At 39.4% G+C, this 22,576-nt stretch overlaps 1 protein-coding gene across 2 annotated transcripts in view; it reads left to right on the forward strand.

The window, feature by feature from the left end:
• Nucleotides 1-22,576, forward strand: part of ZC3H14 (zinc finger CCCH-type containing 14) — a 24,565-nt gene continuing 1,989 nt past the window's right edge. Inside the window, exons 1-16 of one of the 2 annotated variants that reach the window (XM_083836494.1) lie at nt 1-117; nt 693-735; nt 3,583-3,697; nt 6,737-6,777; nt 7,138-7,333; nt 7,637-8,057; nt 9,961-10,121; nt 11,354-11,454; nt 13,308-13,463; nt 14,924-14,998; nt 15,481-15,637; nt 17,315-17,538; nt 18,869-18,989; nt 19,768-19,904; nt 20,943-21,037; nt 21,846-21,952. In XM_083836494.1, coding sequence (XP_083692620.1) covers nt 82-117; nt 693-735; nt 3,583-3,697; nt 6,737-6,777; nt 7,138-7,333; nt 7,637-8,057; nt 9,961-10,121; nt 11,354-11,454; nt 13,308-13,463; nt 14,924-14,998; nt 15,481-15,637; nt 17,315-17,538; nt 18,869-18,989; nt 19,768-19,904; nt 20,943-21,037; nt 21,846-21,952 — 2,186 coding nt within the window. In that variant the 5' untranslated portion in view covers nt 1-81. Of the gene's footprint in view, nt 118-158; nt 431-692; nt 736-3,582; nt 3,698-6,736; nt 6,778-7,137; nt 7,334-7,636; nt 8,058-9,960; nt 10,122-11,353; nt 11,455-13,307; nt 13,464-14,923; nt 14,999-15,480; nt 15,638-17,314; nt 17,539-18,868; nt 18,990-19,767; nt 19,905-20,942; nt 21,038-21,845; nt 21,953-22,576 lie in introns of those variants that run through there. The other variant, XM_083836495.1, reaches the window with a different exon arrangement.

Genomic DNA, 22,576 nt, shown 5'->3' on the forward strand with positions numbered 1-22,576 from the left:
GCCGCAGGCGGAGGCCGGGCGCTGTGCGGCGCTGCCGGGCCGACGGGGCCTGGGCGGGAGGCGAGCGGGGAGGCCGCGGCCATGGAGATCGGCACCGAGATCAGCCGCAAGATCCGGGTGAGAGGCGCCGCGGCGAGGGGCCGGGACCCCCCCCGGCGGGGCGAGCCCGGCCGGGGTAACCGGCGGCTGCGGGAGGCAGCCGGGAGGGGGTCCGCTGCCGCTCCCCCTGCCCCTACTCTGCCCCGGGGCATTGCGGCCCGAGCCCCCCCGCCGCCCCCCGGCGGGCAGGGGCTGCCAGCCGCTGCCACCGGGCGCTCACACGCCGCAGACCCCGGCAGGGTGCCGGTGCCGAGCCGGGGATGACCTTTTCCGAGCCTTGCGGGGCTGTTTTCGTTTATTATTTGTTTGTTCGTCGGCCTCTGCGCTCCCCGTGAGACCGGGTGGTCCCTGCTGAAGAAGGGGGCGGCCGGGTGTGGGGGATGGAAATAGGGCGGGGGGCGAGGCTGCCGCGGGCCTCACCGCCCTGCTGCTGGCAGCCCTCTGCTGCGACCTGGGGGCGGGCACGGGGCCTCTGCTAAGCCAAAGCCTTCAGTAGGCAACGAGGAAAACTTCACTGAGGGAACCTCGCGCTGTTTTGCAGTTAAAGGTACCTTGTTGTGCCATCCCTCACATGCTGTTTCATTGTGTTTTAGGGGGCTATAAAAGGAAAGTTGCAGGAGCTGGGGGCTTATGTTGGTAAGTTTTACTTCGTGGTCAGCCCACGTTTGTTGTTGTTCAACAGGAAACAAGGAGCTAGTTAATGCCATTCTCTGGATCAGCGAATTTACCCATAGTTAATCGTGTTACTGCACACAGAAGCCTCAAGCATGAGGTGAATTACCTGAAGTGCTGGACTAGTATGAAAACAAAAATACTTCACAAAATGTGTAGTCTAAGCATAAGAGGACACTGCATCTGGACATTGGCGGATGAAGAGCTAAAAGGAAATAAGAAGGCTAACAGTCTCTCCCCCTTCAGTGAGATATGGCTGCAAGGGATTTGAAAGAAAGAAGCAATGACATGTCTTTGTGAATATTTAAGGAAGGTTCTATGAGGTGCAGGAAGGAACGTTACATAAAGTAAAGTGCTTGCATATGACAGCAGTTACCTGTGGCCACTCGGAGATGGAGTTATTCTTTCTTAGGTGTCTTTTCAACAGTGTTTTGGATTTCAAGCATTTGTCAGAATTAGGAGGAAGGATATTACAGTGAGGCAGAGTCAGGCTGACTGTTTTAGGAGTTGGAATGGCCATGTCAGAAACAATATGTAGCACAACTCTGCAAAATGTAAGATCTTGACTGTTAAGGAGAAAACTAAGAGCTACCTTACGCTAACGTTGATGAAATAACATGTTATGAAATCATAGAGATAGGATCAAGATTTTGTTTTGAATGTGAAGGGATGTGTATGAGCAGTGTGGAGTGCCTGGAGTAGATTTTCTGAGCTCAGCAGGTTCCAAGGAACCCTGTTTAGAATTTTTTCATTGTGAGGTCTTCTTTGTCACCATCTCAAGTTGTCTTTTTCAGTGACCAATTTTTTAATCATCATTTCAGGTTTCATTTGATTCTTTGTCTGCTTTTTCCTGCATTTTTGAAAAAAATCTTTCTTATATCTCATACAAAGATGCAAGTAGAACACTAGTGATCTCTGCTTCCAATTATGGATAATTATTCCTTCTCTGGTTTTCTTTTTTTCCTGTTTGTTATTTTCAGAAGGCAGTTCCCAAGATCATCATCCACTGTCTGCCTTTTCTTCTCGGTCAGCTTCTGAACTTCTTCAAATAACTGTATTCTTTATCGCCAAGTCTGGCCTCCCTTGGCCTCTTTTTTGTTTTTAATCCACTGTTTCCTAATTTCTGTTATCTTACAGCGTTTTTTTCTCGACTGGAGGATTAGGGACAACTTTCCAAATAATGCTTTTCAAGAATCCTCTATTTGTTCTTGTACGAAACTGGTAAAAATCTTTTCTTCCTCATTCCAACCCGTGTGAGCAAGAACCATGCTTTTGTTTCTGTAACTGCTCATACTTTTTTTTCAGAAAGTCTTCTAGACAAAGACGTGCTGAAAATTGTTGTCTAGAACTCACAAAAGAAAAGTTCACATTTGTCAAAGTAAAGGTAGTTAAATACTCATCAACTATGAAAATTATCAGAAGGCTGTGGTTTTACATACAATTTAAGTTGACATTAGCCAACACAATCACAGAGAGCAGTAGTCATTTTCTTTCTGTCCTTCTGTTGTCCTGTTGCAAGTAATTGTGCTAACTCATGTTTTGATCTGTAATTAAAATTACTTTATATATTGAACCACCTGAGGAGCAGGTCAAGTTTAAAAGTAGCTTGGCCAAAAAATAAAATTAATTTTAATATCAGTGAGTTCCTTGATCTGGGTGCACGTCCAGCTTGTGCAACTTGTAGCATACATTAAAAAAATAAAATAAAGAAAAGGTAGGGTTTAGGCTAGAAGTGTATTGTGCTGGAACACCTGAGTAGTGACAGTGGAGTGCAGGTGCAATGTATGGATGTTGTTTCTGTGCTCTAGGGTACAGAGATATAGAATAAATGCAATTCATTTGATTTATAGTTTGATTTCTATTTAAGATTTTTAATTTTTAGGTCTTCATAATACTGTGTACAGGTTTAACTTGATGAATTGAGAACAAGTATATTAGGGCCTTAGTGCAAGTTCACTATTTGAAGTGGATTTCCAACTGTTTTCACATTCTGTATTTAGGTTCATGCCATGGAGCAGTATTGGAGAGCATGAGGTGTTTGATTAAATAAATCGAAATACGTGCTCAAGAAGCATACCTAATGCCCTCAAGCAACAATTGTCTGTTCAGTCTTTCAGAGTAGACCAGAGCTAGGGTAAAGTAAAACACCAAACACCAACATCCCCAAACCTTTAATGTATTAACGTTAGATTCCCAACACTTTGCTACCAATTCTGATTGGTAGGGGAACCCTGTGTCAGGCAGTGGGAGTGGATTTCACGTGGTGTATGAAACTGCATGCAGTGGGGAGATAGAGAATCAGACTCAGGGTTGCTGTTTTTTGTTTGTTTGTTTTATGGCCTGATATTCAGCGTTTTTGTAGATGGAAAATCTGGAAGTTGCTATGGCTTTGATTTGTTCAAAGGAATATTTATTAGTTTGGCCTTTCATAAGGCTAAGGTGCTGTGTTTGGCAATATTTGAAGGCGTGAAAATCGTAGACGCTTGTTAGTGTTCCAATAAAAGGATTCCAGCAACAGAGTGGCTTTCTTTTATCTTGTCCTTTTCCTATTTTATTTACTTTTTAAATGCTTTGATCTTATTTTCAGCTTCTGCTCTACTGAAGTTGACGATCTTTTATTTTTCACTTGTGGCTGAAAGTCCTATTAAACCTCAGATGAAGTGGAAGCCTTGTTAATTTCCTTATCTAACAATCTGCCTACAGAGGCTTTGTAGAAAACCTGGAAAAAAAGCTCTGATAACTTGTTTAAGGATCTGTTTAATCTTTTATGTTTTCTTATACTTTATAACAACATATTTCTCTTTCTATTAGATGAAGAACTCCCTGATTATATTATGGTTATGGTGGCCAACAAGAAGAGCCAGGAGCAGATGACAGAGGACCTTTCCCTTTTCCTTGGAAACAATACTGTCAGGTTTACTGTATGGTATGTTTGTAAGCTACTTGTCACAGATCTTACCAGTAATTGGGACTCTTTTCTATAAATGAGCCGTGAGAATATAAACAGTTATTTATCCCCCATTGTGTAATTTACATTAATAAAACCTTTTTACTTCAATAAATCATTTTTATTCTGTCAGTCGTTAGGCTATTGCAGTGGTTATTAAGTGTCACAGGAGGCTGGAGGGCTTATGTTCTTTGTTTGCTCATAAGTGCAGTCAAATTTTTGAATGAAGTTTGAAATGCTCATTTAAGTGAGGGCCAAATGTTGACTGAAAAAAAAATCCTGCAAAGCCCACTCTGAGAGTTTTATATACTTCAGTTAGTTCTTTAAAGGTAGTTCTTTAAAAAACAACTTACTTGCTTTTATGCTAATAGTGCTTCAGATTGCTGTAGTACAGAGGAATTAGAGGACAGATGAGCAGTGACTCTAATTCTGTATACCGTCTTTGACAAGGCTTAGCACCAAATGTTTAGGTATTCCCACCTCTCAGGCTGTTTATTTATCGCCAGCACCCAGCTATACAAAACAAAAGTAGAACCCCAGAATTGTTGTGAAGAGGAGAAATGAGCAACAGATGAACTTTTTTTCCCCCCCTAAACTCCTGACAGTTGTGAATTAATTCTAATGCTATGCTGCACGAGAGCTTTCGCCAGTACAGTATTTCTCATACATTTTCTACTACTTTAACCTCCAGGTTTCAAAGTAGCCAGGCAGACTCTTCAAACAGATGTCACTCCAGAGATTTTTTTCAGGCTTTCAGAGTTGTGTATTTTTTCAAGTTAATCTTATTTTTGAGTCTTTAATCTAATACAGTCTTAAGGAATATTGCTTTGATTTGTATAGATGAGAGAAGTATTGCATATTTCTTGCTTTTTCTGATTGCTTCCTTCATAATTTTCATACTGAGGGATTACAGTCATTTCCAGTACGTCTGTGTGATTAGTCAGGTTCTCCTTTATTTGGTTAGGAGCTTTTATGCAATTAAATAGCAAAGAGGAAACATTTTAGAAGTTGGGTATGTTATTAAGCTATAAACATTGACAAAGAGTAAAAATTAGTTCCAGTTATAACAATTAACAGTATTAATTATTTAAACCAAAATATTTCTATGTGACATGGGTATAATTTAAGTTTGCTTTCAAAGTTTTCATTTTTTTTGGCATTTGTCAAAAATATAAGAAAGGTGAGTGCAACTAACAGTGTACCCCCTTTTTTTCAATTTAAAGTTACAGTGTATATACCTGCTTTATTCCCTCTTTTGACCCACCTAGATAAAATTTTTGGAATTTACTGTGGCAGTAAGTCATGCAGTTGTCTTGTAGTAATGTTGGGGATTGGTTAGACAAATTAACAGACTGATGAGTTTAACTCTAGTACTAGGGTTTTCTCTGAATCTCTGCATGCTAAGAAATAACGCGATAATATGTAGCAGAAAACAGTTATGGCTTTGTAGATTAAACCAAAGCTTCATTAAAAAATAATAATGACATAGAGAAAACGAATTTTGACAGAAGAGAGAAATCAAATTTTTTTTTTTTTTGTATTTGGAAGTGGATATCAACTATACGTAGATGTTATACCTTCCACTGGTTTTGATGATTCCTGTATAAATTCCACATGTAATGAGTCTTGTCATTCAGTTCAGTATCTGCATTTGTTAATAAATACAATTCTGTTTCAGAATGCTTTATTAGATAATGAAGTAGGTATTGGTTAAAAGAAAGAAAAGAGAACAAGATGAAATGTATGCAGTAAGCTATATAAGGACTGGTGGAGAAAAAAGTTTTATAGTGGTGTAATTGGGAGATTTCTATGTTTTTTGTTTATTTGTTTTTTGTTTATTTGTTTGGTTTTGTTTTTCCTTTTAAAGGCAACACAGAACTATTACATTCTTAAGCACTCAGTCTTGGCTAAGTTAAATACTCAACAAGGTCCTCCCTCCTTGGTAGCTCTCTGTAGCTGGTAATTCTGGGTCATCTAGCAAAAGTTTCACAGCAGCTCTGTGGCAGAGCTGACATTCCTGCTGGTTGGCCGGCACTTCATACTCTGAACCAAGTGTCAGGTCAGATATCCACAGATCTGCGTGAAAGCTGATACACCGTGGTCACAGCAGCAGAGTTCAGCTGACAACATTTTTAACAGCCTTCTAGTGAAAAGCCTTCCATATATTGCCATGCAGTTTAACTTTTTCCAGTTTTCAATATGATTTTGTTCCTTGCCACCTTTCTAACACTCAGCCTAAATTATGGAGCTGCCTATGATCAGATTTGAATTCTAACTAGGATGTGCACTTAAATGTGTTTTTTTGTTTTTAATTTTTTCTCTCTGTAATGAGTGTGTATTTTTAAAGGATTATTTTCTAGCCTTTTTATTTTCTGTATTGCTTCAGCTTGGTGCCTTTTTCACAGGCGAACAGCAAATTTGGCACCTCACTGAAAAGTATTTGCTCAGCAATATGTCTCGAAGAATATTGTTAATATACACAAAGCATGTTGGAAGAATCCTGAGTAAATTAAGTACTTTGAATTGTACATTTTTTAGGTTTCTGTTTAGAATTCTCTTTAACTTTGCTGTGTAATTAAAGTTTCATATATGAAGTAAAATCCTAGCCTATACCCTAGGATTCTATATTAATTTGAGTCAATCCTTTTGAAGACATTTAATTCACACTGTTGATTGTAGTGGAACAGTAGAAAGTACTGGCTTTAATTTGGTAAATGAACAAAATGCCAAAAGTAGCTGATGTGATGAATACCCTACCTGCATCTGTGAAGTTTGCTCACTGGAGGCAATTTATTTAAACCCTTCCTTAAATCCAACGTTATCAGTTGATGGAAAGTGAAGCTCTGGATAAATGAGATGCTTATTGGGCGGGGAAATGCTTATTGGTGGGGAAATGCTTGGGTGGGGATGTTTATTGGTGGGGAAAGGTTGTTTCTGAAAGATTATCGTTTTGAATTAAAGTTCTTCTGTTTCTCCTTTTTCTCTTTTGCTTCCTTCTCTGTCCCCCATCTATTTCAGGCTCCATGGTGTTTTGGATAAGCTGCGGTCTGTAACTACTGGTAAGTAAGAAAATGAATTTTGAGTGAAACTGGATTTATCTTTTGATGTAGTGTTGCTCTAAGTTAGTTTCCACTAAGATCTTAGATGACTGTTTTGTTAATTTTAAATTTCAATGGTATTTTTGGGTCCTCACTTTTTAGAAGATGGGTTTTTATTTTTCTTTTGAGATAAAGAATTTATTTCAGAGTCCAAAATTTAATCCTGAGTGTTTCTTCCTAATGTTTTGAGCTGAAAACTCTGTAAGATTGTAGTGTTTTCATCTGGGAAATGTCCTGTTTATTACATTTACCTTGATACATTTATTGCAAAATCTGTATTGCTGTGCTTTGATATAAAATGAAAGGTACCTGTTTCTGCAGAACCAACAAGCGTAAAATCTTCAGAATCTAATATCTTTGAGAGCAACCTTCCTTCCAGCAAAAGCAGTTCATGTGTGAGTGATGAGAGGAGGCGTGAGGATGTCTTGCCACCTCTTGCAGTTTCCAGCACTCGGACAGAAAGAAATGACTCCAGAGTTTCCACCAGTTCACAGGAACAAAGAAACGCTGCTTCACGGTAAAGCTACTGATCGTTTCCTGGCACAGATTAAGACTTTAGGAGTTGTGTGACCGTGGTAGTCATTGTGAAGCATTCCTATAATTTGTTAAATAAAAACATTAAATCAAGAACTCAGTTCTATTTCTTTAAGTAACAGATGTGCTTAGATTAATTAACCAAACTAAAAATAGGGATCAGTGTGTTAGATATGTATGAGAAATAATACCTTCATGATTCTTCCCATCTGGCTTTGTTTAGAAGCCAGAATTTTCTAGAACTTTATTTGTAGAGGTAATATTTGGCAATTTCTCATTTTAACAGGCAGTCTTCTGAAGATGGCTCTGCATCCCGCTTAATGTCTACAGTCAAGCCTTTGAGGGAACTGTCACCTTCTGAAGCTGTAATTGACATCAAACCTGAGCCAGATGATCTAATTGATGAAGACCTAAACTTTGTGCAGGAGAACCCTTTGTCGCGGAAAAAAACTACCGTAACTGTAACTTACGGTTCTTCTCGTCCTACCGCTGAAATCTACCGGCCACCAGGCAGCAGGAGTGCAGATGGCAGTGTGCACGTGCACAGATTGTCCCAGCAGGGCACCTTGCAGGGGAGCCGGCAGTTAGACACGCAAAGCTGCAGGTCCTTGGAAACTGTCCAGCTGTGCAATCCAGAAGCATTTGGCAGCTTAGCAGAGAGCTACAGGCCCACCTCCAAACTTAGTGCTGATAAAGTAGGCAGCGAGGTTAGTACGATCTAAACTGTTGCTGTATTTCACGCTTGCTAGGAGCCTAAATTTCTGTATACACTTCCCATAAAGTCTTCACTTTGGGGAAATCAGAGGATTTCTGGTACTGGTACGAGGAGGTTTGGGATTTCATTCTCTAGGTCCAACGTTAAGTAGAGATTGCATAGCTTAGTGTCATCACTTCACAGATTGCTGTAGAGCTGAGTTAATTAGCTTGTACATCTTCATGCCATATTGAGCTGGACTAATGAGCTGGCACATTGTTATGATGCGTGTGACGAATCAAAGGGAATCATTTTGATCTCTAGCTCATTGGAGTAGTGTGGTGTTTTGTAAGTGCTGTGTAAATCTCCAGTTCTGTAAATCTGTATTTTCGGGGTGCTGTTTATTCGTAACTATGCTAGGTACACCTTAGTCTCCATCAGCCGGATATGTTGCTTTTTAGTATTGTTTTACAATTTAGAGCCATGACATTTAAACACTTCTTGGGATGGGTTTTGTACAACCACAAACTAAAAGCTGATTGCTGCCATACTGACTGGAGGAGCCAGGCTAACCCAGGCAGGATGACAGTCCCAGCTGATGGTTTTAAGACTACCCATATGAAACAGTTAAGAGCCCTTTTGTGAGTGGAATGAAGATTGTTACGGCTGCTAATTTTGTGATGAAGCAGAAATTTGACTTACATTGTACTCCAACTGCATTTGTGTTTCCTACTGTGTATATTGTTCTCTGCTACTACTTTCATAGTTCTTTCAGAAAGAGCAGTGATTTTTATTCGGAAATGTAGAATGCAAAGATGTGTGCGGATGTCCTTAACTTTTTAAGCTGTGGAAGTGGGAATGAGAATACAGTGACTTATCTAAGGCTGTATGTATGTTCTCCACAAATGAGTCACATCTCTCCTTGACAATGCTAGAAAAAGGACTTGTGACAATTTTCTTCAGTCACTATTTCATTAATAATGTCTAGAAGAGGGCTCTTTCAGAAGCATTTCTTAGAACTGTGGAGAGAACTGTGGACAGAACTGTGGACCTTTGATGTACTCTGCTGACTCTTCAGACAAGTGCTTGTGGTTTGGAAAGTTTTTTCTTTAAAAAGGTCTTTATTTGTTTATTTATTTTAATTGCATGTATCTTTATGTATCAGTGTAGTCCAGGTCTATTCCTTAGGATGTTTTTTGCTCTTTGGGGGTACCAAAGGATACCGTGTGCAAACCTAGCAGCCAGGTGCCTCGTTGTGCTCCTGTGTAGGTCAGTGCTGAGTGATGGTTCCTTTAGGAAGCATTGATATGTGTTTGCTCCAGTGCTTTTGCATGGGCTAGCATTCAAATTTGTCACCCCTGCATGCATTGTAGCGGTGGTGAGTGGCTCTCAGAAAAGGGAACTTGCACTTCCTGAGCTGGACCATGCTGGCTCCTCCGCAAAGCAGCTAGCATCCTTTGGAATGTGTCAGCTTGCTAGAAATTAATCTTTATACCAATCTAAGAATTAGAGTTACTACAGAGGAGAAAGTCATTCTCAGTTATTTCACTTTTCTCCATAAAACTTTTAATAGTTGCGCCTCGAAGGCTGTTGCGAGTTGCTTTGAAAATCCCTCCTTTTTCTTTAGATGTTTGATAAATTGTCTTCTTTAGTCTTTCTTCTCCTTTTCTAGGTGTTGTTTTACTTTCACATTTTACTGTTACATTTTTAATGAGATTTCAGTGTAAGTGTATTTGATTTTCATGCTCTCTAAGTGCCCTCACTTGTTTCTGCACCTAACATACTAGTCTTAGACTCATGCAATTTGAATGGAAGTTCTCCATCTTCTGGTTGTAAGTAGAATAGCAATGTTTTCTTTGCTGTCTTACTAATGTTTTATGCTAAATGAAATGTTTTGTCTGTTCTGTTTGTTGTAGGAAGAAAGCTCCAGGAAGAGAAGGTTGCCTGTTGTAAGCTCAGTAGTCAAAGTGAAAAAATTCTGTAATGATGGTGAAGAGGAGGAGGAGGAAGAAGAATATGGGTCGCGAACAGGAAGCATCTCCAGCAGTGTGTCTGTACCTGCAAAGCCAGAAAGAAGGTAGTTAAGATTTCAGGGATTCCGTGCTGCTTCCAGAAAAAAATAGTGAACAAAAACTTTGAAAGAGAAAGTTGATGAAAACTGTTTGCAGTTTTGAAAATTGACAGAAAAAAATCAGTAAGCTGTTGTTATATTTCATACTGTCTCACAACTCTGTGGGTGAGATGTCTCGTCACACTGCCTTTTTTCCACTAACTCTAAAACCTGTTTTTATTGTTGTGCATAAGCTGCAACTTGAGTGTGAAATTTTACACTATTTGGGAAAAGTTTAATGTCAAAAGAATGTTAATGTTGGCAAGTTTCGGACCAGGTATTTAACATGGTATCATAATTTTCCTAGGAGTTTTGATTATCTTCTCTTACTTCAGGAATAGTTTTCAAACCAAATGTCTCTGATCAGACAAATCTGATTCTCTTGTACACTGAGCCTTTTGACATGGTTTCATTCTCTGTTACTGAAAAACGACAAACAAGTGGGATTCGTGGATCTGTTTCAGTGAAATTTCCTTCTTTATGTTGCTCTATTCTTTAAGATTATTTTATCTTTTCCTAAAAATTGAGATTTTTTTTCTTTTTTTCTTCTTTTTCTCCCTTTCCAATTCTGTCTGAATGTCAGGTGTCAGTCAAGGTCCATCAGTGGTGTGTATCTGACTTCCAACAGTAAGAGGAAGAATGTTTAAGCTAGGAAAGATTTGGTTCTACTGATCTGCAAGGCTAGCTTGTATAAGAGTTGTTTGAAGCTGATACACTTTATTGAATTTATCTTCAACACCACAGCATGTTGGTTTGATTTGAACTTCCTTAGTGTTCAAAGAGAAACAGAAAGCCTTTTTTACAACTAACATGTTTTTGGTAGTTAGTTTTCCTCCAGATCCTGCTGCCTGACACGGCTGCATAATTATCTAGTGCCAACACAGACTTGGTAACGGGAATGTGGGGGGCAGAGGCAGAAGTTGTGCCTTTCAGGTGTTGCATGTTTATACAGCAGCTTACATGTGAGATAAAATCAGGCCTCTGGACTTCCATTCTTGGGAGCATTTTGTAGATCCCAGTCCATTCAGAGAACAGATTAACAAGTTGAAAACAAACATCCAAAAAGTGAGGTTTTAGACGCTGATTTCTGTTTGTATTATGTGTAACTTGTTAATGTGTTGAAATATCTGTGTTTAGCACAGATGCGGTTGCTGTTGCAGTTCATTTACGGTTACTTTTCTTTTTTTCATCTCCCTTAGACCTTCACTTCCACCTTCCAAACAAGCCAATAAGAACTTAATACTGAAAGCAATCTCCGAAGCACAGGAATCGGTTACAAAAACAACTAATTATTCCACAGGTAATTAGCATCGTTTTTGTTTGTGCTGAGCTTTAATACTTCCAAGCCCTGTTTTATGAATCCAAGCTAAACATAGCACTTAGAGATGAAACAGAATGTTAAATAGTGCATGTCAGTGATACACATAAAGCATTTTCCATGTCCTGTGTACATTACAGTAAAGTTCAGTGATGAATTATGAAAGCATGAACAAGGGAGGAAAGAGGTTTTTTAAATATATTAATCAAGATAATAAGTCTGTAAAGTGCACAGAGGCAAATCGGAAGCACCAGAAGTTTTCTAAAATGTGAATAGTTGCTGAGGAGAAAGTGCTCAGTGTTAGTCAAGTTGTTGGAGCTAATTGTTTGCTGCTGTTTCTCTTTCTTTCTGAGAGGGGAGGAGAAAAAAGCCAAACAGCAAAAAATCAAAATGCCCTGGATATAGGTAATTAAAATAACTACTGAATGGTATGTCAGCCTGTATCCTTTTTAAGCAAGGAGGTTGCAGTTTCAGTTCAGTGGTTTTAGATACAGAATTGCACTTGGTACAGCAACTGAGCAGTTAGCTGCCTGTGTGATGGCTTTCAGCTTTCCTAGCTAGGAAGGACTTCAACTGAAGAAGGGCAAATCTAGGCGTTAACCTCGTGTGCTGTCATTTCATGGGGTGTTAATAAATCCAGTGCCGTCAGCATGAAGCATTGCATGTTGTTGGCAAGGGAAACTGCACTGAACTACCCAAACCATGACTTTTATGCTATCTGAAGGAAGCCTGAGTGCTGTCCAAAATCTTTTGCCTGCTCCCTCTCAAAACCTGCAAACTAACTGTAAGAAACACGTATCTTCCTTCCACGTTAACAAATTGACAAAATGTCATTGTGAACTTGTTCCTTGTTTTATTGTAGTTGTATTTTCAAGGTTGTGTGAGTGCTGGTAAGTTGATTTAGAGGCATGAGGTATGTGATAGAGTCGTCAGTGTTCAAAAGCTCTTGAATTGGAAGAGATGTCAGTGCATGTTAGACACTGGATATAGTGAGCTGGGTTTAAATCAGAGTAAATTGTATAGTTGAGTAGTAAAGCTTGTTGCCAAGCTTAGAACTGAAGAAAAATTAACGAAGGATTGTTCTAATGAATGTGATTTAACGTAGCGATATTTCATATCTGTTTATTTTGAATGGAATGTAGAAATTAACTGATTTGCAATCTGTGGGGAAAACAAAACAGTAAGATCATAAATGATAAACCCAGTACTGAGCAATATCTTAATTATACGTGTCAGAGGTTATGATGTGATATTCAGCCAAGAAAAGAATATGCTTAGCTTTTTACAACCAGTTCTAACAATCTTGGCAGAAGCCAGGCAAAGATGCCAACCTGTCATCCTGTCATACCCCCAAATTCCGTGCTACTGTCATCAAGTTTTATATTCTGTTTGCAAGCAACTTAGCACAGCATTTCTGGGACAGTGTGAGAAGTACATGTTGACAATCCAAGATTGCTCATATGGAAGAAGGTGGAATAAAAAGTGATTTCAGTACCAGAAGAAAGTTTTTAGCAAATTAGTTCTGTGTAGAAGTGATGAATGAATAGGTGAGGTCACCCTAATCCTTCTTATGCTGCATCTCAGCTTTTAGTAGCAGATTTTGTTTTGTCTTACAACTAGACAAGATACAGCTCACTGAGTGTTCTGTGCACATTCACATGTGTGCTTTCACAGTGAGGATCTTACAGGTAGCTAAAGACCCTTTTTGTCTAAACAGATACTTAAGGGAATTTTTTTGGTGTGTGTGTGTAACTTAGAGTGATTTTATCATCATAGGTAAAAATAGTACTGTTGGGTGATAGGGTTATATATAAATGATTTACCTTTATTTAAAGTTCCACAGAAACAAACTGTTCCAGTTGCACCAAGAGCTCGAATTAGCACAGAAGAATCTCAGTTAGAAGTAATCCATGTGCAAAGCAGGATCCCTACTCTGAATTCTCAGCTTCAAGTAGAAGAGCCAAAGGAGCAGACAGCAGAAGGCATACAAGGTCATCTGATAATATTCTTTAAAAATTTATCCCAGCAAATGTCACTTTACAGCAGGCTGAGAAGAGAAAAGAAATGCTTTTAATTTTTAACTCAGCATCAAGAGTTGCATGTGGAAATGGCCTGAAAACCAGGAAACTTCCTGAAGTGTGGCTGCAGGGAGTATCTATATGCATGGATAACCTCAGATGAGTTACTTAGTGAGCAAAGGGTGATGCAGCATTCTGCATGTCACTGAGGAATAATTTTGCAATAAGTGAATTTATCTATTTATGTTGGGGTGACTTCTCTTTTCTCAGTCCTTTGCACTTTTTCCTTGATACGTTGTAGGAGTAATGCTATCGTAAAGCTTGTGTGAGACAGTTAAGATACTGTATGTTTGGAACAATTTGCAGCATTTGAAGTATCAGAAGATTCTTTCCAAAGTGGTGTTATCACAAAATTAGTTTGTTTTACTTCGTTGTGTTAGTATTAGAGTACTGTAATTGCTGTTACAGGATGGCTGGTATCAGGGTAACTGTGTGAACGGTGAGCTATATTTTACTTCTGTTATGAAACTCCTGGAAGGAAAATGGCATAATATCTGAAGGTAATCAAAGTATCTTTTCAGCATGAAAGAAACCTCCGCGTGGGTGTTAACAGGGAATTGCAGAAGTAAAGTGGTAGGACAAGGCTTCTGTAAGGAGTTAGTTTACTCTTACCAAGTATTTAGATTGAGCAAAATTTGGTTTAAGAACTTTGTTACATCAGCTCACATAAACATTCCTTATTGAAACAAAAGGACCTATTTTTTCAGTCTGTGATTTTTCTTATGGATGTATGTGGAATCTTTCTGCCAACAAAATATTTGGAATTGTATCTGTAAAATATGTAAGAAGAAGCTTTCTCAGTTTTTGAAAGAACTTATAGAAAATATATAGCATAAATATTTTGGCTTTTTTCCAACTGAAATGGAAATGGCAGCTTACTTAAGAAACTTAGAGTAAGCAAAATATTTTTTCTCAAACCATCAGTCAAATGTAGGATGTTCCTATTATGATTTGTTTCTCCTCTTTCTGAGAAGACCATAAAGTAGTCCCTTGTAGTTAGCTGCTTTCCTATGTGTGTGTCAACACCTCCACAAAGGAGGAGGGAAGAACTTGGCCTCTGTAAGTTTCCATATCCACAGACCAAGTTTTCACTGAGTCGTAATAGTGGGAAAGAGTCATTCAGTATTGGGATTTTGCCATGCCATCTGTCTGGAGAAAACTTGTTATTTCTGAAACACTGTGGAGAGGGGTTCTTAACTCTGAGAATGGTGGATTTTTTGTGGGAGTTGTAAAAGGGTTTTGATCTTTTTTAATCAGAAGAACTAGGGGAGAGTATGTTTCAGTTTTGTAGTTTCATTTATAGTGTTATTCATTAATCTAGAGTTTTGTTTTGACATGTAGTAAAATACGCTCCTAATTTCTGCTTATTTTAGGAGCTGAACAAAAGGAGCTCTCTTCTCGGCTCCAGGTTGATCCTGTGATTGAGGATACCTTGCAAGTAACTCCAGGTTAAGTCTTGTGATCTTTTTATTCCTAAAAAAAAAATTGCTCGTTCTCAAATTGAAAGGCACTGGCCAGGCAATGCTAAAATAAAATTTCATTTTCAGTTAATTTTACTGTTTTTAGTATTTTCCCAGTCTCTACATGTCTAAGGAAAACAAGTGTTACATCAGTATGTGTTCAAAGCCTGGGAGGTGTTGTGTGTATGGGTCTTTAATGCTGTTTCAGCACAGCGTTGTTACAGGCCAGTACAAAGTTTCCCGATCAGGCCTAATACGGGCTATGGCTCCTGCTTTTGTAGAATACGCAAGGAAGTAAAAATGTTTTCTGGAAGTTGCTGATAAGAATCTAAAACAAAAGAGAATTAGCGCATTGGCCATGTAAATTTTAATTTACATACTTTAATTTTTAATTATGCCAAAAGGTAGAGTACAATTACATGATTATTTTTCTCTGGTTTATTTTCTATGTAATTTTTCTCCCATTTCAGACTACTATGATGCAGAATCTATGGTCCATACAGACACTAGGTCATTTATCCTGAAGAAGCCCAAGCTATCTGAGGAAATAGTGCCACAGAATCAGCAACTGGGAAAGAGGGCCACAGAGGCAATACGAGTACTCTCAGGGCGTCTAATACAGACACGGTAAAAAGTTTTTTTTTTTTGTTTTTTTTTTAGGACTCTTACTAGTCAGAATGCTTGCTTGAGATTTAATGGAATAATTGATCCATTCTTGTGATTTGTAGGTTAGGTCAAGATCTGTGTAATCATGGAAAATGGATCAACATTGAATACTGGAGTGAGGGGAAGCAGGGGCAAAGCCCCAGAAGTCCTTTTAAATTGAAAAGAATTCCCAGGGCCAGCTGTAATTTGAGCTTGTCTTTGATTTTCAGAAAACAGAAGAAAGAACTGAATAGGCTTCTGCTTCTCTTTTTTATCATAGCTGTTCAGATTTTTGAAATTTTAGTTACATACTTGTTTTGCATAAATAACCTTTAGTTTAGATCTGTTTCACCTTGGGATTACCTTTCTTCATGAAGTGCCTTTCTGGGGGGAAAACAGCACATTCTCTGCATAGCTCAGTACCATAAGCCAAGAAACAGTTAAGTAGCATGGGGACAAGTGATTAAAGGCACCTTACAAGTTCAGCCAAGAGAAGTTTAAAGTTCTCTTCAGCTGCAAAGGATGTGTTGTGGATGTTTTTTCATTTACTTGAAGGAATGAACAGTGCATACTTTTCTAATTTCTTAAAGGACTTGGTATTCCTGCTTCCAGATAATTTTATCTGTGTGTGTATGCACCTTACCTGTTAAGTGAAAACCACCCAGAGCGATGTGAGGTACATCACTGTGGGCTGCTGTGCTCCCTCATTGTGTTAGAGAAACTTACACTTCATTCCTGTGGTTGGCTTTAAACAGCCTGTGTTAACTAAAAATGAAAACGATGAACAAACCAAAAGGATAACTAACAGTTGGCAGCTGGGACTTCGTGCTACAAGACAGGAGTGAATTTTTGCTTCTGAACAGAACTGTTTCTGGCTGTTTAACTTCAAAGTTCTGGCTAGTCATGCTGTTAGTGTTGTTTTTCTCTCTTTTTAGAGGCATTATAGACTGTAGTTGCTTTTAGCCCGATTTCATGGAGAAGCAAGGTTTATAGTTACCAAATGTGTAGAATCACCCCATTCAGGAAATCACTTGGGTGAAATGTGTGGGACAGTGGAAGAGTGGAGAAAACGTGTGCATCTCCTGTTTTGTTTTTCTTTTTACTCTTTATCCCCTTTGACTGCTGTCAGATACAGGATAACAGGCTAGACTGATCTTTTGATCAGGCTGAGCATTAAAGTTCTTAGTGTCTGTATTTCAAGACTCTCTTTTCACCCAAAAAACTTTTATACCCACTGTTTTGTAACATGCTGACCTGTGTTTTTGAGGAGACACCTGTTTTTTGTGTTAAAAAGTTCATGATTGCAGGAATGTTTTTACTCTCACTTTTTTGGTCTCAAAAGTGTAAATTCCTTAAAAGGCTAATCGCTTTCCTTTATTCAAGCGTGTCAGTAAATGAGCTTTCTGATCAATCTGTTAAGCAGAATGCAACAACCAGAAATATACCTGCCAAAGTCTCTGCTGTGTGCCACTGTATGCTGTGTTACTTCCCAGTGCTTCAGAGACACCAGAAGGCAAACTTTTAATCCAAGTCATTTATTGTTAGTCTTAAAAGAAAGTTTGTTGCCGTGTTACTCTCTAGCTTGTACTTCTAGTTGCTGGTACAACTCACTTTTTGGCTAAGGAGGCTTGAATAAAAATCTGTTTCTTTGTTTGATAGAGACCAGCTTGCACAGCCAGAGAAACCTGCTAGTCCCAAGTTCATCGTGACACTGGATGGTGTGCCCAGTCCACCAGGATACCTTTCAGATCAAGAAGAGGAAGATATGTGCATAACTGAAGGATTAAAGCCAGTTACCCAAAATATTTGTGCAGGCAAAGGATTAAAAGGCCTTCGAGCACAGCAGATGCAGATTGTAACCAGGCAGCTAGAGAGCTCTGATGGTAATTACTTGTTCCAGCAGGATCTGGTAGTAATGTGGTGGTTTGATTGTGGGTAGAACTCCTGGGTACTATAATTCTTCACAAATCAAAGTGATGGTATTTATTCTTTATATGAAAACGTCCTTTAGGGAAATGAAAGGGCGTGGTTCAGTGGCCTCACATTGTTAGAGGCCTTTGTCTTGGTAAAGGAGAGCAGTCCCCCCGCACATAGGTAACTCTCCACACTGCTCAGTACTGGTAGTTTTTGTTTTCTTTTGAAAATGTAGTTTGTCTTCATTGACAGAAATCTGCACTTCTGGGTAACCCAGTATCACTTGTCCCCGTGCTGATGGACAGATTTTATGATGTTTTGTTGTGCCTTGAACTTTAACAGATATGTCAGTTGGCATTAACCTTAATGCTTCTGTCTGGATTCGTGATACCAAGAGGTGCCTTTCGAGTATAAGGTCTTGGCAGAGTTCAGTTGCCGGAATCTCTAAAAGTAGAACTGAAGTAGCACGCGATTATATGTGAACATCATTTATTTGGGATACCTTTTGAATACTGTGGGAAACTGTTTACTGAAGCATGTGTTTCAGTTGCTTAGAACTCTGTTTTGAAACAATGATGAAAAATATAGAGGATATTGTTTTATTGTACGCCTGTCGAATACTTGCCTTAAGGTTATGCTTTTCTAGTTTTCTTATGAAGACCTTCATTTTCCACAGTAGCAGTGCCTCCAACTTTTCTGAACTAAATTAAGAGTAATTGACATTCTGTAGAGAACTCTACAGCTGGATCCATGTATCTTCAAGTGTGTAATGCAATTATGGGAGACCTGTGGGGGAGATTAAGTCTTAATACTGTAGGTGTTTTAAGTCCACGTCCCTTCCATTCCACTGGCTTGGAGAAAGGAAGCAGGGCTATGTTAACACATGGCTTGGCAGAGCAGCGTAACTGAAGTTCAGCTGAAGAATGTTTTTCTTAGTCTTGTCTTATTGAGACCTGGTCTCTTTGACTCGCACCTCAATTTGGATTTGTGAATAAATTGAATTAAGTTGCTTTTAAACAGCTGAAGTTTAATCTTTTGTCAGTTAAAAGGAAGCTGTAAGTCCAAGATTAGGGCTTTTTTAACTTTGTAGTTTTGGAAATACTCATCAGACTGTATGATCATACAACAATTTTTACTGTCATGACCTTTTTTGTTTTAATTAATAGAGACTTATCAACAATTGAGCTAAAGGGGGAGAGCAGGACATATTTTAGTTTTAATTATGCTGTACTGTGTAAGTCAAAATGTATGTGCAGCCACAAAAGTCTCAGCTTGACTGTTTTCTTCTTTCCTTTGTAGTGGAAATGGAACAATTGAACATGCTGCAGAAACAGGAGAAGGTGCTTGAGCGCTGCAAGTACTGGCCTGCTTGTAAAAATGGAGACGAGTGTGTGTACCACCACCCCACGCTACCTTGCAAGTGAGTAGTACAAAGCTCATCCACTTGGCGTTGTATTATTCTTTTTACTTCAGTGCTCCAAATTTGCCTTCTTTGTTAGTAAATATTCCCAGGCAGTGTGAATCTGTTACGGTAGTGACAGCAACCAGGTAACGGGCACTCTTCTTGCAGACCTCACGATGCTTTTTGGTGTGTTAGGGTTCCGTTATTTGGTGATGCAGTAATTTTTGGTTTGAAAGCAAAGGCTAACTTGGGAATGTGCACTATGCATTGGACTTCTCTTCCACAGGCTGCAATGATCTAGAAAAATCAGTTCTGCTTTGAAATAAGTGTTACCAGATTGGGTGTCTCCATTTACTCAAAAATTAGAAATTTCTTTTTAAATCCAACATACCTAAATTCATTAACATTTTCTCTTCATAAATGAGCCGTATTACTTTGGGATTCTGTGCCCTCCTCTCTCCCCATGCAAATGTCTGAATTTACTGTGCCTTTGCTGCTCTGCCCTGCACAGTAAGAATAAAGTCTTAGCTTGCAACAAGCAGCTTGCCACCAAACTCCACCGAGTGTGAAGTAGTTCACTTATTTACTGCATGTAGAGCGTATGCAGGGGAGGTGAATGCAGGTCAGGTAGTGTATGTCACATGTCCACACGTCTGGCTTTGGGAGTAACTTAACGTGCACATGCAAGCCCTGCTGTAATTCTCAATGTTGTGTGATGTTCTGGCCTTCACGTGCAACAGCTGCTTGGGGATTTTGCTCCGAGTATGAGCTGACATCTGAATTTCTTTTCCCTCAGAGTTTTTCCTAACTGCAAGTTTGCTGATAAATGCTTGTTCATCCATCCGAATTGTAAATACGATGCAAAGTGCACCAAGCCAGACTGCCCGTACACTCATGCCAGTCGAAGGAACCCGCTCCCGCCTCCCAAGCCAGGTGAGCACCTCTTGTTTGTCTGAGCCTTACGTGAACGTGCTGATGGGAGAATAGCGTGCTGGAAGCAGAAACTGACATCAGTGAAAAAATTTTTTTTTGCTTGATTTCACTTAATTTTCTTTGAAGTCTTAATGTTAGATGAATCCAGTGTAACAACAAAACCTGTGTTTGCATTCAGAAAACCCCCTGAATGCCGTTGGGCAAGATTCTGTATGGAACCTTACCCTCTATGCAAGGCACGAGTAGTCCCTTTTGGTGGAGGGACTAGCCAGTGTTGCAGTTCTATCCAAATTTGTTTCTCAGACTGGATTCGTGTGTTACCAAGAGCTTATGACACAAAGCGAAAGCAGAAGTTTCTGCCTTTGAAATACGTGAACATTTTTTTTCTTTACTCACACTGTAGGAGTTAACTTTATGTAATGATGAGATGACTTTCAGAGATTGAGGTTGCCCAGTGAATGCAACTGCTGTGCTTGCAATGTCGGTTGGTATTCCTGAGTTCTTGAGCAGTGCCAAGGCAGAGGGCCTCTACACCGCTCAAGTCGTGCTCTTTTGGAAGTGGTGTAGCCCTGACTCACAGTACGGCACGGTTTTGTTCCTGGGCCAGAAGGCAGAGCACAAGGTGCTTATCTCCCGTGTCAGTTCCAGCAGCTCCTGTGTATTCCTGGAAAGTGCACTGCCTGCGCTTTTCGCTCCTGTTAGCTTAAACTAGCAGGCTTCTTGCTGTCTGAATTCAACATAGGAATTCTTCTGCCTACCAGAACCACCACTTAAGCACCAAGCATTACCCATGACCATGTTATGCAGTAGTGAAGAGCCGAGGCTAACAATTACCTCATAGCCCTGTTGTACCACAGGATGAGATCTACTTGTTATGCTGTGACAGAGGCTCCCCATATTTTTTGCAGAGCTTTGTTGTATTATAAAATGCAATTTCTTGTGAAAGGGTTGATATACTTACTTTTTTCTGGAATCGTATTTTAAAAAAACCACAACAGTTTATTCTGATTAAGGCCCTGTTCTTTTCTTTTCTGTTAGCACCACTACCCACACAGTCTTTATCCTCCAGTAGTCCGCTGTGCAAGTTTTTTCCTGCCTGTAAGAAAATGGAATGTCCATTTTACCACCCAAAAGTAAGTTCTCTCCCATGTCTTTCCTTCTTTTCTACAGAGATACTTGAAATATGCTACTAAGTCAGGAAATGTCATTAGCATGGCCTTTTGCTTTTACTTTTCACATTTTAACTTTAGCTTAGAAACAGAATATACGAAGGCAGTTACAGTTTTCCAGATTCTTTTAAGTATTTCTGTATAATCTGCTTTGTGGGGGAACGGTGACTTACATGGAAGGAGTATGTTTCAGACCCCGACTTATCCTTCGGGTATGTTGCAGTATCCAAGAACTTGAAAGGTTGTCCAGTTACCCAAGTGTATCAACATGACTTCAATATAGTGCAGGAGTTTATAACTCAGGTATTTCTGTACAGGACAATTGTGCCTGTGCATATTTTTAAACCAGTAAGTTTAGTGCTTTTTTTTTTTTTAAAAAAAAATCTCTAGCGACGCTGAATTGGACTGGGTGCCCAGGACTCTGTTCAGAGATATTAGCCAGATAGTTTTTCCCTCTCTCTTTCAGGTAACGCCGTGGAGTGCCCATACCTTGTATGCATGGGTCACTGCTCTGTAAACCCCTAAAGCAAGGGAGTTTCGCCTGTCAGTTCAGCTGGGGGTACAGAGCATTTAACTCACGGTTCATATTTGTGAAAAAGGATTCCCTCCTGGCACTGGGTTGAGCTGACGGCAGTAGCCTACGAAGCTGGTGATTCAGTTATCAGAGAGATCATACAGTAAAACAGATTTTCATGTAATGTTTGAGGTTAGCTTGTTCAGGAGTGCAGAAGGCAACTTTGAGTAACCGCTTTTAAAATGCTTCCATTTTTAGCATTGTAGGTTTAATACCCAGTGCACAAGACCAGACTGCACTTTCTACCATCCAACTATTACTGTACCTCCACGCCATGCCTTGAAATGGACTCGAACCCAAACCAGGTAAGTGTTGTTTTTTTTAAAATTATTTTTCTTGCTTAAGTCTAGGGGCTCCAGCCTTACAAATACTTAAGTCACAAATGTAATCTTACAGAAGTAAAGTGTGGGTAATCAACAGCCAAGACTGTGTGAAGAAAGATACCTGTTACAGCCATTTTGTTTAAGCTCTGTACCGGCTGTTTTTAGTATCTCAAACATTTCCTAATGTTATGCAACAGTGGAAAACAAGTGCCCTGAAGTTAGGATTTGGAGAGGTACTGGAATCCTGACCTAAACATGTTGTGTTTACCAGAAGTTTTAGTGGAATAAGACTGAAAATCCAACACCAGTTACTCTTTACCATGACTTTATCTTCTGTCCAACCTGTCTTTACCGCAAAATGTTCCGATGCTTCTCTGGAGTGTTTGTGAACAGGGCAGGTCTCTGTTCAGGCCAGGAGGTTTTCTTCCTGTCATCTATCCACAATTTCATAAATAAGCGTCAAAATTCTCAAATCTGCAGTCATTGGCCTATAAGATACTCAAATTGCCTAAGCCTTTTACTCCACCTAATCTCATTTGCAAAGGTCTTAATTGCCGCAGGGGTAACGGTTCTCAAACCACCGTTACAGAATGGTGGGATGGTTAC

This window comes from Anser anser (genome assembly GCF_964211835.1).
Source record: "Anser anser genome assembly, chromosome: 5".
NCBI classification, from domain to species: domain Eukaryota; kingdom Metazoa; phylum Chordata; class Aves; order Anseriformes; family Anatidae; genus Anser; species Anser anser.